The sequence below is a fragment of the Cupressus sempervirens genome, chromosome 6 (genome assembly GCF_028749045.1).
Source record: "Cupressus sempervirens isolate cs-2001-9-10 chromosome 6, ASM2874904v1, whole genome shotgun sequence".
Taxonomy (NCBI): domain Eukaryota; kingdom Viridiplantae; phylum Streptophyta; class Pinopsida; order Cupressales; family Cupressaceae; genus Cupressus; species Cupressus sempervirens.
The window spans coordinates 20,439,050-20,454,506 of NC_143123.1; the positions used below are offsets into that span (position 1 = coordinate 20,439,050).

Genomic DNA, 15,457 nt, shown 5'->3' on the forward strand with positions numbered 1-15,457 from the left:
TAATCTTTTAACCAAACTAAATCCTTTCTCTAGCATTCAAAATCAATTTTGCTATCAAATTTTCCTTTTTCACCGAAAAAATTTCAAGATTTTCCAAAACAATTAAATCTAAAAAAAATCATTTTGAAAATGCTTAAGCTTATACAATTATATCAAATTTCCAAAATCCATCAAAGTCCAAAATTTTCCAAGTTTATCCTTCTGAATATTGCTCTAAACATTGAAAAAAAAAGGTTGTTTTTGAAATTTGTTTGGCCTAAGGATAAAATTATATTTTTTAGAAAATCAAGTTTCATACCTGGTGAAAAAGACAAATCACATCCCTCTTGGCCCGAAGGCATCCAAAGTGTAAAATTTTTGAATCGAAAACTTTTGGACAACTCCAAAAAACTTGCTAAGGCAACCGAGAAAAGGGGGGCCCCCAATATTTTGAGGCGATGATGTGAAAACCTCACAACAGGATCTTTCTTCAATATCCAGGGACCTGAAACCTCCGATGACTATTCTCCACCCTATGGTTTTGAATGATGATCAAGATCAGCTTGTTTGGGAGAACACTTCAAATGGTATCTATTTGGTGGCTTCGGGATACCAAGCTATTATGAGGCAGGATTCGAGACCAGATTGGGCTAAAGCCTAGTTCCCTGGTCTTATACCTAAAATCAATATTTTCTTCTAGCTTTTACTCCAGAACAGGATCATGACAATAGACAATCTGAGTAAAAAGGGTCTTCCTAGTCCTAATAGATGTGTCCTCTGCAAAAACCATGCTAAGTATATGGATCACATGTTCATACATTGCTCCTTGACTACAAATATGTGGTCTATTTTAGTCAAGCTTTTGGGTTGAGTTAGTGTACTTCTATCTCGACTATTGAATTCTTTAGGTAATGAAAAAACTCTTGGCAAGGATTAGGGCTTCAAGCTATAAGTAAATAGGCTCTACCTCATTTTGGATGGGGTATTTGGAAGGAACACAATAATCGTATCTTCAGGGATGCTAGCCTTTGTACTAAAATTGTGTCTGGTAAAATTCAAAATGCCCTTTTGGGAAATTATATGTTTATTAAAGGATCTAACCCATTTGCAGGTGAAATTGGAAGCAGTAATGATACTCAGACAAGAAGAAAGGAGTATCACTAGTCTTTACCCCCAGAGGATTGGCACAAAACCAAATTTGATGGAGCGACCAAAGGTAACCCAAGAGCTACGAGAAGTGGAGGGGTGATTAGAAATAGTCATGGGAATGGAATAGCGGTTGTTACTTTCCCCCTGGGACACCAAACTAATCATTATGCAGAGGCTTGTGCTACCCTCCAAACAACTAAACTGGAAAAAGAGGTAGGGATCAAAAGCCTATGGCTTGAGGGGGATTCAAATAATATTATTAAATGCCTAAGGGAAGAACACCCTCTATCATGGAGTATTAAGAATATGATGGAGGAAACAAAAGAAATTTTACTTTCCTTTGAAAGGGTCTATGTGTCTCATGTTTACTGTGAGGATAATGTGGTTGCTGACTGGATGGCTAATGAGGTGGTCAGGAGGGACACGTCACACAAATGGCCAAGTGGTGAGGGGATTTCGGCAATCGCTATAAGTTTAATAGAGATTGAGAGAATCTAGGGGAGGATGGGAAACATAAAGTGTAATTATGGAAGTTAATGTTGTCAATCAAACTTTTAAAGTGATGAAAGCTTAGCATGAGACAAATCAGAGGTATCATAATTGGGGGGCTTTGTGAGGCAAGTACATTTTTTGTAAGAAAAATCAATGTTCAGCTCACAATGCTTGGAGAACATAGAGGTTTTGTTCTTCTTTCTACAACATAATGGTAGGGGAGAGGCATCATAGAAAGCTGGAGGGTGAAGCGGAGAAGTGGAAGAGGAGATCGAAGGTGTGGGAGAAGTTGAGGGAAGGAAACATCTTGACCTTCATTGAAAAACTTCATGGTTGGGATCCTAAGATAACTGACCTTATGGTTAAGTCATGGAAAGATGGGAAGGTGAAACTGAAGATTGATGGTATCGACTTCCAAGTCAATGGAGGGGTCATAGTAGAGGTCATTGATTCTCCTAATCAGGGCATAAGATTCTATAGAGATAAGAAAATATCATTGAATGTAGTGAAAGACTTTGCATATGATGCCAAGGAGATGAAGAAATTAGTGAAGACTGGTGCCTACTATGAACTTGCATCAATTAAGAAACTGTGGAGGTTTGTCCTAAGGGCAATTATAGCCTACATAACGCTTGACACTAGGTTTGATTGGATCCATATCCACCATTTCATTATCCTAAACCACTTTGGGTATGGAACAAAAATCTCCATCTCCTTCTACCTTTTTTCTCTACAAACAAGAGTATCATGGGTTTTAAGAAGAAAGTGTACATTAATCCTACCTTCAATGAGGGTATGTTATTACTCATATATGAGCATTTTAAAGCTCAAACTTGTAGAAGGGTTGTTGCCCATAAGGCGGAATCCTCAGAGGAAATGGAGAGCTCTTACCTCCCTTTGGATACAAAGGATAGTGCAGGTCTACATTCAGATGATGCAGAGGAGGTGGCCAAAATTATGAAGGACATGGGTAGGAAGAAGAAAAATAAGTCTAGGAAAGGAATGAAGAGAAGGATAAAGTAAGAGGTCAACTTAGAGTAGGTTTACAATGATGAGGAAGAGAGGATGGAAACAAATCAGGAGGGCAATGTGAAAGAGGTGGGCACTAATAAGGCTTAGGTAAGTAGGAAGGATAATAGCCTAGTCAAAAGGAGAAGGTGTGGAGAGAAGGAAGTAGAGAAGCAACTTGGTAAGGGTAAGGAGATCAATCTTGAAGCTCAGGAAGAGAGTAAAGAGGAATATGGTTCGGCTAAAATCATTGTTACTCTTAGCGCAAAGGGCAAGAAAACTACATGGAGGAACTTTCATTCTAGCACTACGAAAATGGGTTTGGTTAGAGAGCATATCCATTCGAAGGTTTTGGGAGGAAGGGATGCCAAAATTTAGTTGGAGGAGCTCATCAACCCGACTTTGGTGATTCTAAGCAATAACGCGAGGGAAATGGGGATGAATCTCCTAAACAATGCCTGCAACAGTATGGTGGACAATTTCCTGTCCATTAAATAGATTTTCCATGAAATTGAAGAGATTAAGTTCAAGATGCAGGGGAAAGAAAGGACAAAAGGGGGGATGAGAATGTCAGAATTAGCAAGCTAGATGTGAGGGTTCCTAATATTGAAAAAAGAGTGGAAAGGATGGAGAACTCTCTCCATAGCTCAGCTAACTAGAGCCTCAACATTATCAAAGGTGTAAATGATAATATCATTCAACTACACTCGATGATGGAGGAAAGCAAAAGGGGGAAGGAGGAAAAGGACAAAGAGGAAACCAAGGTTGTTGATGAATATGATTCCTTGCAAGTTAAGAGCCCGAGCAAAGGAAGAAGATCATAAAATAGGAAGAGGAAAGAGGAGGTATCTCTGGGTGATAGTCAATTGAAGACTAACGAGGCTGAGACCATGGGAGAGCTAGAGCTCAAGAATGCGGAGCTGGTCAAAGAAATGGTGTCTTGATCTGTGCTCCTAGTGTTTTTTCTGTACCCTGGCTTTTGGTTATTTTTATTTTGTCTAGTTATGGTGGTCAGGTATGGCCTATTGTTTTTTGATGCTTTGATGCTAGATTTGGACTTATAGTAGTATTTTGATGTTAACTGGTGGGTTTTAGGAACCCCTATAAAAAAAACTTGTTTTACTTAATCAAAAACAAGGGTTTTCAAAAAAGTTTTAAATACTTAATTGGTGTTGTCTTAACATTTGCATATTCATATGTCATTTTGTCAACCTTTTCTCTAATCATCTCTCTCTTATGAATATAAGTAGCAATACAGACTACTTCTTTCCAAAAAGTATCTCTCGCCTTGGACTCATTCATCATGATTTGACCAATTTCTTGGACTAATCTATTTTTCCTCTCAATAATACCATTTTGTTGAGTTGTTCTAGTAGTTGAATATTGTCTCTTAATTCCATTTTTCTCACAAAAAATTTAGTCATTTGTAGTAAACTATCCTCCATGCCTGAATGCAAACATTTGATTGTTAGACCTCTCTCATTTTTAACCAAACATTTTCAAAGCCTTTAATTTCTTGTTCAAAAAGGTAACTCAAGTTATACATGAATAATCACCAATTGAAAGCTTAAAATATTTTTCACTTTGCATGCATGTGGTTCTTGTGGGACCCCACAAACCAATGTGTATCATCTCTAGTGATTATGTGCTTGAATATTCTTTTGATTTGAAGCTCCTTCAAGTTTGTTTACTTGGTATTCTATATATACAGTATTAGAAGGTTTAGTGAGATAAGGCATATCTCTAACAACTTCTTTCTTGCTAATAGGAATAAGTTTATCAAAGTAAATGTGTCCAAACCTCTTGTACAATAGCCAAGCTTCATCCAGGTGACTCAAACAACACGTCTATTTATCTAACGGTCTTTCTTTATTTGTCGATCATTCTTAACATCATCAAGAATATAAAAATTATTAGTTTCCTTACTATCATTAGAAATATAAACACCATTTTTACTAATTTCACAACAATCCAAAGTGACAAACCAAGTAATTCCCTTCATCGTGTAACTTTCTCAATAAGTTGTGGTTTAAATGTTGTACATACAAAGAATTCTCAATTTTTGTCCTACCAACATTAAAACAAGTGTATCATTACCTCTTATTCAATTTTTGTCTCACCATCATCTAAAAACAAGTATATCTTTACCTCTTATGTTTGCATATGAATTGCCATTAAATCTAAATTTACCTCATCCACCTTCTTAAGAGTCGAAAACTTACTTTTATCTCCATCGATATGTTTGGAGCAACTACTGTCAATGTACCAAATGTCCTTCTCATTTTGTGCAAGGAAGGTTGTTTATTGAATCAATGACTCTTAAGTAAATTTTTTTTGTTACAAGTTTGGTTGTCATTACACCAAAAGATCAACTTGTCAATGCATGACACAACCACTACACTTATAGAATCCACATGAGGAGGTTAGTCCCTTATCATGAATCCGGATGGGAGACTTGATCATTTTGCCAACAAACACCTCCTCTGCATTACTTGAGGGGATTCGGACTTGTGATCAAGCTTTGATATCACTTATTACAAGTGTGGTTTCCATTACACTAGAAGATCAACTTGTCAATGCCTAATACAACCACTAGACTTAAAGAATCTACAAGAGGAGGTTTGTCCCTTTTCATGGATCCTAAGGGGAGCATTGCATTTGCCAATAGTTCATGCTTCTTTCTCCAAATTTTAGTTCTTCCATTCATCATGTCCTTTTTCTCAACCCTCTTATGAGAAACATATGCAATACCGCTTTTATAAAAAAAAAATCTGTATGACCAAGGTTATTGCATTTATAACATAGTGTTGCAGTTGCTCAAAGAGGTAAATGAATACCGATTCACAAATTTGAAATCTCTTCTAGCAACCACACTGCAATTTATGGCTTTCTAACTATAGAAGTTACAAGTAAAACAATCACCATAAAAGTAAGAATTGTTAAACCTAGTCATATGAGCTTGTTTGGAAATAGAACTTTTGAACCTACTACTTCTATTTTTTATGACAAAATTCTTGTACTATTTGCACTAGTCTTATGTTGTTCTTCTTTAAGAGATCTAAAACATTGACCTCCATCAAAACCAACTCCATTCTTATTAGAGAATTATTTTTAGCACTTAAAATATCATCTAGAGATCTATAGAGTTTGTCTGATTCATCTTTTCATTAACTAACAATGCTTAAAATTCGTTTAAATTTTTTAAGGAAACTTTTTTTGATTCTTCAATTTGCTCCTTCAAGTCTATATAAGTCTTTTGCATCTTCTAAAGCTTGAGTTTTCTTGGATTTCTCTTCAGTCTCTTCTTGTAGTGACACTTTTAAATTTTGATTTTTCTTCTTAAGCCTCTTGATTTCACTCAAAAAACCTGTCAATTCTTGTTTAAGATATACTTCTCCTTCATCAAAATAGTCTTCATTTTATTGATGTTGTATTAGCTTCATTTAGAGCCATGAATAATATCTCATCATTTAAGGACTCATTGTCACTACCATTTGATGAACAACTCTCTTCCTTAGAAAGAAGACTCTTTTTGAGTTTTTGAAAAAAAAAAATCTTAACCCTTGCACTTCTTTTTATTCAACTTAGATTTCTTTTCAAAGTTGTTATCTTCATTCATCTCATATGGACATTAACTACAAAATGCCTTATTTCGCCATAATTGAATCTCTTGAGAGGTAGCTTGTCTTTTTATTTTCCAAAACCCCTTTCAATTTTTTTACAAGATGTGTCATTTCACCATCAGGATATTATTTCAAAATTTCACTACACTTTTATTCTTTACTTTTCTTTGAAGGTTGTCTCATGTTGGATTTGGACAAGGTGTTCTCATCTCGTAGGTTGTTAAAATAGCATGGAGCTTGTCAACATTCATCATTTCAAGGTTTACTATCTCTTCAATTGCATAAACTTTTGCATTAATCTTAGAGGTAGAGTCCTTAGAATTTTTAAAACTAAACGATTGCCCCCAACCTTCTCTCTTAAACACTTCAAAGCATTTAGAGCTCTATCGACTCTCAAAGTGGAGGCAACAATATTACCATCTTCTTACATTTTAAGACTCTCAAATTGTATTCCACGCACTTAAGTTTGGCCTTTTTTAACCTTATCATCTCTTTCATAAGTCTTTTGAAGTTTATCCCATATTTCTCAAGTTGTATCAAAGTGCACAACCTTCACATACTTTGTCGCTAATAATTCACACAAAATTGGGTTCATAGCTTTGATATTGCTTTCAAAAGCCTTTTTCCATCAAAGTACGTTGCGTTCTTTTTAAGAAATGTTTGACCATTCACTATGCTCATTCAAACTTTAAAACCAAGGGACATCAAATAAGTCTCCATACACGGTCCAAAATGCATAATTAGAGTCATTGGATAATGGTGCTCTATTTGTAGCTAGACCTTCAAGATCATTCAATATATGTTGATAGACCTTTTAAGCTCTATTTCTAGAGGTACTAGCTTTGATACCAATTGAAAAGTACATACGCAATATTGAGAGGGGGAGAGTGAACCAGTATTGCAAATAGAAAACATGGAATGAGCAATCATAGGAACATAAACACCAATTTCTCGTGGAAAATTTGTTCAGGTAAAAAATAATGGCATACAAAACTTAAATTATAAAAAATGAGCACCAACCCAAAATACAAATAAGGGCAACAACCCTCTCAAAGTTGTGGCAGGAAGTGGTAGGGTGGAGGTAGATCTTTTCCAGTTTGTCAGGTCATTTCTATCATGTTGGAAGAGGATATTGTGGTAGACATTAATCAAGTGCTCTTTGACCTAACATCTCAGGTGATTTTTTGTAGATTTAGGGGTTCTCGGCCCTCTCTTCTTGGCCTTCATCAATGGATTATCAAACATTGGGAGCCTCTCATTACATATATGGTACACATGTTTCCTCTAGCCAGGGGTTTTTCGTCAAATTTTAAGATGCTTCAGATAGATAGACTATTCTTTGCAAGCATTTTTTACCTAGGAAAATTGTTTCCCTTTGATGACAAAGCCCTAACATGAGGATTTCAACCCCTCTTTGGAATCCTTCTGCAAGATGTCTTTTTGGGAATTTTATTATGTTAGATGAGGAGTCCTCTTATATCCTCTACTCTACCTTTTCTCGTGTTTTAGTTAACATTAATGCTTCTAGGGGACTATCGACAAAAATCAGCTCAAGTCTACAAAAGGTTCTTGAATCCAAACTTTCGATGAGGGGATTCCTCTAGATGTAGAAATTATTTCTTGACAGAGCATGTTGTGGCTAAATGTGGGGTTGACAAAGTTAAACATATTTAGTCTTCCTCGTGGTGGAAGGGTGTCTCTACTCATCATTATACAATTTATAAGGGCTCTCTTCATTCAGATGGATAAGTTCAACCCAATGGCTTAGACCTGGTCATAGATAGTGTGTCTCCCCCTAAAACTAACGTCGGTTCTTCCTCTTTAAGCTTGTTGTTGGTTTTATTTTTATAGGTGTTGCGGTAGAAAGGGTTGTCCTTGATATGTGCAACCTAGTTGATATTGTTGTTGGACCTATAGTGCATGATGTTTCTTCCTCTTTTATTTAAGAGGTTGTTCATGGTAGTGTTGGTGTTATAGATGATACGCATGTTATTAATGTACCTAAAATGCCTATTGTTCCTGCTAGTATGGGAGGCATTTTTTCTTCTAGTGTCTTCTCTTTTGTTCCTTCTCTTCTAATGCCTTTGCAGAGCTCAATGGTCCTTTCATGGTTGGTTTTGTTAGTTCAATGGACCCAAGTTCTTGGCAAGTTGAGGTTGCAAAGGTTGAAGAAGGATGGATTACTATTAAAGGAAAACACTTAACAAAATCATCTCCTTTCAACATGACCCTTAGATCCTATGAGAAGGGATCAAAAGGGAGCTCGTAAGTTTTGTTGGTTCCTTTTTTGGGCAGATTGTAGAAATTTGTTACATCTTTCTTGTCTACCATTTTTGTTTTGGGGGAGAAAGTGTGTTACTTGGATCCCTCTTTCTTGGTTGTGTCATGTTTTGTGTGTGCCTCTCCTCTTTTTGGGGAGCTTATTGCTTATCTTTTGATATTGGGCTTCAAGTCCCTTTATTAAAAACCTTCTTTGCATTTGGGTTTCAAGGTCCCTTCAAACCTGTTTTACCTTAATAAAAAGTGACCCTCCTCAAAGCACCAACTCTAGTTAGAGCATCAACTCAAAATAAAATTGTGAGTAATATAGCACATCTTTTCATCCACACAACTTCAAAGAATGATATCAAACAATCTCAAAGCTACAATGACCTAGTGTATGTAATTCTCCTCATACAGAACCAATGATTCACTATCAATAGCAACAAATTTCACCAAATTGTTTTAAAAATTGTCTTCAAGGTATTTTCATCAATTCGCATACACTACTATAATTCAAAATCCCATACTCAAAGTCAATTTGAATATCTAGTTGTTGTACTCAAAGAAACAACCCACTCTCAAAACATTACCACAAACTTCTCATGCCCATGTTCCATAATTGCACGAAAACACTATTTTTCTTGGATTATTAACTATAGTGCTCAATTTATTTGAAAAACTTTCATTTTAGAATATGTTTGTTCATCTTGTCAAAACAAGGATACACCAATGGTTTTAACACCACACCTTGAAAAACCAAAAACCAAAAAAAAAACATAAACCTCTAACTTGACACCAAGAAAAGCATGTCTCAATTTCTCAAACAAAAAGCATGTCCATTTTCAACTTCACTCCAACTTTCATCATATAGTGACTACCTTGGATTCATCTTCTTTAGATAGCTTACAACTAGTAACCATCGGTACTGACAAGTTTAAACTCTTCCATTCCAAATATTTTCAATATTTCTTTTATGTATTTTGACTGGGTGATGTAAATACCATTTTCCATCTAATGTACTTAAAATCCAATTTAAAAACTTTATTTCTCCAATCATAAACATTTCAAATTCATTCCTCAATATCTTTCATGACAACTCATTGTCCCAATATACTTCCAGACCCTTGCATCATGAACAAACAAACACCCAATCTATGCCAAAAATGGTACTTTCTAGTTCCGAAGAGATTCAAAAATTAATAATGCTTATCAAGTTTTTAATACCACACTCGTCTTCAAAATCACGTCATATGTCATATATATAATGTATACAAGTAGGCACTTGATGAAGATATTGAACACCCTGTCAGATTTATATGTAATGTATATTAAAACCATTCACCTCATATAGACTCATAGAAGCTGCTATTTTGAAAATTCAAACGATGACAAAGCAAGAAATCTGATATAGCAACTTGACTTCACATATAAATCTAACTCGGCAATTTAAAGCACACAAGCAAGTAGTTGACAATCAGCTCAAGTATGTCAAACAATGGAAGGTAGCATTTGAACCAATTTTCTAAAATTTATAGAACTTCGCTCAAAAACCTTTGACATCAATGCTAACATATTCAACACGATTCAACAATCAAAGGACAAAACATTTTTCATTGATTAAAGGATCTCATCCAAGGGTTGCTTTTAAGCTTTAAAAAATCTCACATCTGAAAATTAGCAATATTTTCAAATAAATTTAATTCGTACTTATAATATCAATTTTAATAGTCTTGTAACTTATGTGTCATCAACATTTTGCTGTATTTACTAACGAAATATGACAACTTCAAACTTTTGGTGAATTTCAAATTTCATTTTTGCAGAATATTGTTCAATCAAGCAAAAATGCATACAATTCTGTATAGTTAAATTGAGTACTTCCCGTTCCATGCTCTCACTTCACCCTTCGATCTTGGTGATCAAAAAGTTGTAACAATAATTTCTAAATGATGATGTATGTTTCATGAAAAATTCATTTTATTTTATTTTTTAATCTTAATTAAGATTGATTGATTGTGGATAATAATACATGTTTAAATTGAGTGAATTTGAATGGAGATTGCTTTAAATATTATTCAAAAATTCAGCAGATTTCACTTACTGCTGTTAAACAGATATTTTAATGTTTCAATTTCACATATGTTGTAATGAAATTTTGATTGAGGTCCCTTCCTTTGGAGTGTATTGCCCATTGGGTTCCTACAATATAGCAATTGAAAACAAATATCCATTAATGAATACATTACCAACTATATCTCGAGCCTTACCAAGATGTGAGAAAATTGCAATCAAACCTTTGAATCATACAATATAGCAATTGAAAACAAATATCCATTAATGAATACATTACCATTTCTTGAGCCTTACCAAGATGTGAGAAAATTGCAATCAAACCTTTGAAATTACATTTAATGGAAATGTCCACTAGTAAGATATTGTTGAGCTAGATTTGGAGCCTTTGTACTGCCAAAATAGGCTGAAATTGTAATCAGAACACAGAGAAATATTCCACCAACCCATTAGGCTTTTAAAACTTGCCTCGATCTCATGATCATCGTGAGATACTAGGACATTTCACAATGAAGTTAATTATGGTGCACTTTTGCTTGACTAGACAATGTTGTCTATTTGTCCTTTCAATGTTTAGGTTCAAAAAATGAAACAAAGCTTTCATGATGATAGTTAAAGATTCAGCTAATCGAAAAGTGATGTACTCCCAAGGCTGCCCTTGAGCTCATACCATTTGCTCCAACAACTAACATCCAGGCAATCAAACACAAATTGAATGAAGTACGTATCACCAAGACACTAGAGAGAGTTCAGAAAAGTTTGGAAGGCTTGGAGGTTGCGATAAGATATAGTAACTAAGAAAGATGCATTACTCTCTAGTTTTCTTATTAATATTTAATTTATATTTCAAGCATGGAGTCCATAGGGACTCATCCACTCGTTTTGAGTTTGGTCTAAACTAGCTTGGACAACCACAAAATCTTTGGGTTGAACCCAAGCTTTCGTCTTGGTAACATAGACAACCATGCCACAAATAAAAATTTTAAATCAACTTTAGAATTCCTTTTAACAAACATATATAAGAGCCTCCTGTGATATCTGTTATACAATGGACAGCAACCATCTAAAGAGCCATCGACAAGCTGGTTGGATCATTGTTTTAGTCCATGAGAAGCTAGACAATTTAAGGAAAGATGCCATGTTTCTACAATACAGTTTTTATATTCACAGTTCGTTTGACTCAAGACACTCATCAACGAGTTGCAGAAGATTGGGGTTCTCCAAGGCAGCAGCCACTCGTTCTTTGTCATTCAATTGCTTGTTAACTGCACAAAACAAAAATTAAAAGTAAATTTCTTTGGAATGTGTGTGATATATAATAGCAAATGAGATGCAATGCAAATTCAAGTTAGAAAATCTAATATCACAAATTAAAGTTTATGAAACTTCTAGTTTTCGATTAACATATCGATCAATTTAAGCAAAGAAACATCTGATCATATGGACAACGTGGAAAGCTACAAAACAAATACATTTAATAGCATCATAAAGAACTTCAATGCTTGAATTCACTAATAGATGTAAGAAACAAATGTGTGTGCCCACCCATGTTCAGCTTAACAAAAAAGATGTGGCTAGGTATGTTACTTGTCAAACAACTATATGTACTGTCTAGGACAGATTAGCTTAAATTTGCGATACAATTCTATGTGGTATTATGGCATTCCTTGACCAGAACAATTGTATCTAGTTTATACAAAATATTGCTTGACAGTAATACAGGAAAACATGAATCCTCTAAGACCAAATTAAAAACACTACTTGGTTCAACTTTAATTTGTTTACAGATGCCTCCCTAAGTCGGGAGCAAAAATCTCACATTTGAGATATATCCCTAAAATATCTAGCTTTTGAGGACAAAGAAATAAGCTTAAACAATGCACTAATTGGATGGCAACCAACTGCTGACAATCATGTACTAGCACAACCTAAGTTGTTCAAACAGCCACTACTAGAGCAATGATTAGCTTGCAAACAATGCAATTTGTTGCCCTAGCAATGAACAAAATAAAAACCTTTCCACACAATAGCATCCTTTTTACTTTGCATAACAACTAACAATGGCTGCCCAGCAACTGAGGTTGATTATCAACTATGCTACTTTGCACAACTAGGTTACTAAGTAGCAGATGAGACCTCTCCTGTAGCAACTGAGCAACCAATTTTGCCTTAATTTTCAAATTACACCTTACAATTTAGAAAGCATTTGGTTACCCAAAAGTTCATTAACAATGGCAACAAACTGTGGAACACCCAGCACAAGAATCCTCCTCAATAAGGCTTGGCAATGTCCAAGTCGCTCATCCTCCAAACAACAATAAACCAAAACAAGGTGACCTGCTCACCTTGACTGAGCCAAGCATCATTTGAGCAAAACTGAACTGACACTAAAGCATTATTGAACCCATAGTTTGCAGACTCAGACACAGAGTACTTGGGAAGCTCACAATTTTCAACTCTGCAAATACTCTGACAACAACTCACCAAAAACTCAGCAACTTTGGAAGTACTAAAATTTAATCTTTTACAGAAATATATTTATTCTTGCAAAATAATAATAAATTAAAATTTGACATCTCAAAAGAGAAAATGCATAGTTCTATAGCAAAATATGATTTTGGGGGTTCATCACAGTGTGAAGGTTCACTGGTTGCATTGCTAATGGAGCAACCAGGGTTTTAACAAAAAGTTTTCTTGCACCATATTTGTAACAAAAACTGAGATATAATAAACCTAACAAATGAGATATTATGACATTTGGAAATCAACTATATAAAAATGAAGGTTTGAGATGGGTAGTTCTTCACCAATGCCTGCCAAGTCAAACTAAATGTGAATCTTTCATATTTGTCTCCTTAAACGTTCAATACAACAAATGAAACTGCTGATCGTGTCAAAGGGTGTTTTCAAAAGTAACAACAGACAAACATGTAACCATGAAAGCAATTATGTCAGTAAACATTGGTCCTAAAATTGATCCAGTAATCTCACAAGCACCAGGGCTGGTTTGAAAATGACAGGTAGTCGTTTGGGTCAAAACCAACAATTTTGTCACTTCAAACCAGAAAGAAATGGGAACCAAACAACGTGGCTTTTGAGATGTTCAAAATGGTTGGGCTACTCCATTGCACAGGAGTTAAGCCTGGCATTCAATAAAAGTAAAACAGGAAGTCAAGAACTGGCTACCACAAAAATGATGCACATTGCACTTAGCGCAGATATAGAACAAAGTCTAAGCTTGATTCATAAGGCAGACAAGAATGATAGAAACAGTATTAGAATTGTGTAATCTTCTTGTATGATTACGAATACATAAGACAGGACTGTTATTTGGCCCCTATGAAGCTGAATTTTTCTTCCCAAATTGGAAGTTTCCAAAATGGAGATGTATATTGTATTTGATTTGTGTTTGTTTTAATTCTTACCGGTTGTTTGTAAGCATAGTTTCATTTCAGATTCGTTAGAAGTATCTTAATAATAAATCTCATCTTTTGTAGCAAGTATTTTAAGGGACATTTATTGCTTTCTTATACTACAAAATCATGTATTTTCAGCTCTCGTGGCTGTTAGCAAATATCTTTGAATCTTGAGCTCAGATCTGTGAGAAACTGATTTGGTTCAATGTTCAATGTAAATCAGAGACCATAGCAGGGTGACTTGTATACAATACATTGGCAGACTACCACAGCATTTGACCTTTTTTTTATTCACTGCTAGCTATTTTAATATCTGTGACCTTGGTTGGTCTACCCTTATCACACCTTTGTGTGTTCAACTTTCATTCTGTATTGCACAGGCCCTGTTTCTTATTCTCACCCTTCTAATTAGTGATAGATTATAGAAAGAAAATTGAGAGAAACAAAAGATACTTTATTAACAGCATGTTCAATGTCCCATACATTATTTCAATGCATAATGCATTTTGTAAGATGAAATCAGACCTAACCGGCTACTAAAGAAATGTTACTACCATTTAGATTTTAATATTTCCATGATCATTCTTAAACCAATAGTTTGTTTGATAACTACAATCATAAATAAGTAATTGAAGATATTTTAGACTATCTCCATTATCAGGATGTCTCATTGCATTTGATTTAATATAAAAGTCTAGTTCTTTTCTTTGTATTTAATTCCAGCCTTCCAGTACAATCCACAAAATAGGTCAATAATCAGAAGAGGAACTTGGAAAATATTTGGTTTTCCATTCAAAGAATCAGTCACTGTTCCAATATTCTGCAAAGCAAGAAATGATCTTCTGCATTTCTAGATAGCCTATTCCTTGATACACGGGTTGAAATGGTTTCTATTCAGACCTTAAAGCAAATTACTGCAGACATTATATACATTCTGCCATAAAAATATTTTAACACAATCCACGAGTTTCTAACTCCTTGACCTATAATAGTATATTTTTACTGTTGGGAAGGAATTCAAATTTTAATGTAGTTGGCCCTTACAGCAGATAGGCAATCTTTTGGACTTTGTAAAGCACATTTTCAGTGATGTTGAAGAAACAAAAAAAACTTAGTAGTACTGTTAAAAGAAATATATGATTTCTCCAGCTTACCCGAATCTTCAAATGCGTGGGATCCGGGAGAAACATTAATGTCTACCTGCATTGACATTCAAATATAATTATTGCTTAGTAACAAATGGATATCGAATGTTAACATTGTTTATTGTAAGTATTGGGACCCTCTATCCACAGAAAGCCTTGTTATTGATTTCAAAACATTAGACTGTCCATTATTTGGCAATAACATAAGGGGAAAGAAAGCCAATTTCTCTAGAAATATATGGACTTCTCTGTGATTTTGCATATAGAAGAAACCGCAGTGGAACTCTAGACAAACATCTTAAAACCAATGTAG

The 15,457-nt window shown here is 34.8% G+C and overlaps 1 protein-coding gene across 1 annotated transcript in view; it reads right to left on the bottom strand.

Moving 5' to 3' along the window:
* Positions 1-11,371: 11,371 nt before the first annotated feature.
* LOC149550857 (MIP18 family protein (DUF59)) overlaps positions 11,372-15,457 on the bottom strand; it is a 39,296-nt gene continuing 35,210 nt past the window's right edge. Inside the window, exons 4-5 of the mRNA XM_089786440.1 lie at positions 15,154-15,199; positions 11,372-11,848 (exon numbers count right to left, since the gene is read on the bottom strand). Of these exons, the coding sequence (XP_089642566.1) occupies positions 11,748-11,848; positions 15,154-15,199 (147 nt within the window). The 3' untranslated portion in view covers positions 11,372-11,747. The remainder of the gene's footprint in view (positions 11,849-15,153; positions 15,200-15,457) is intronic.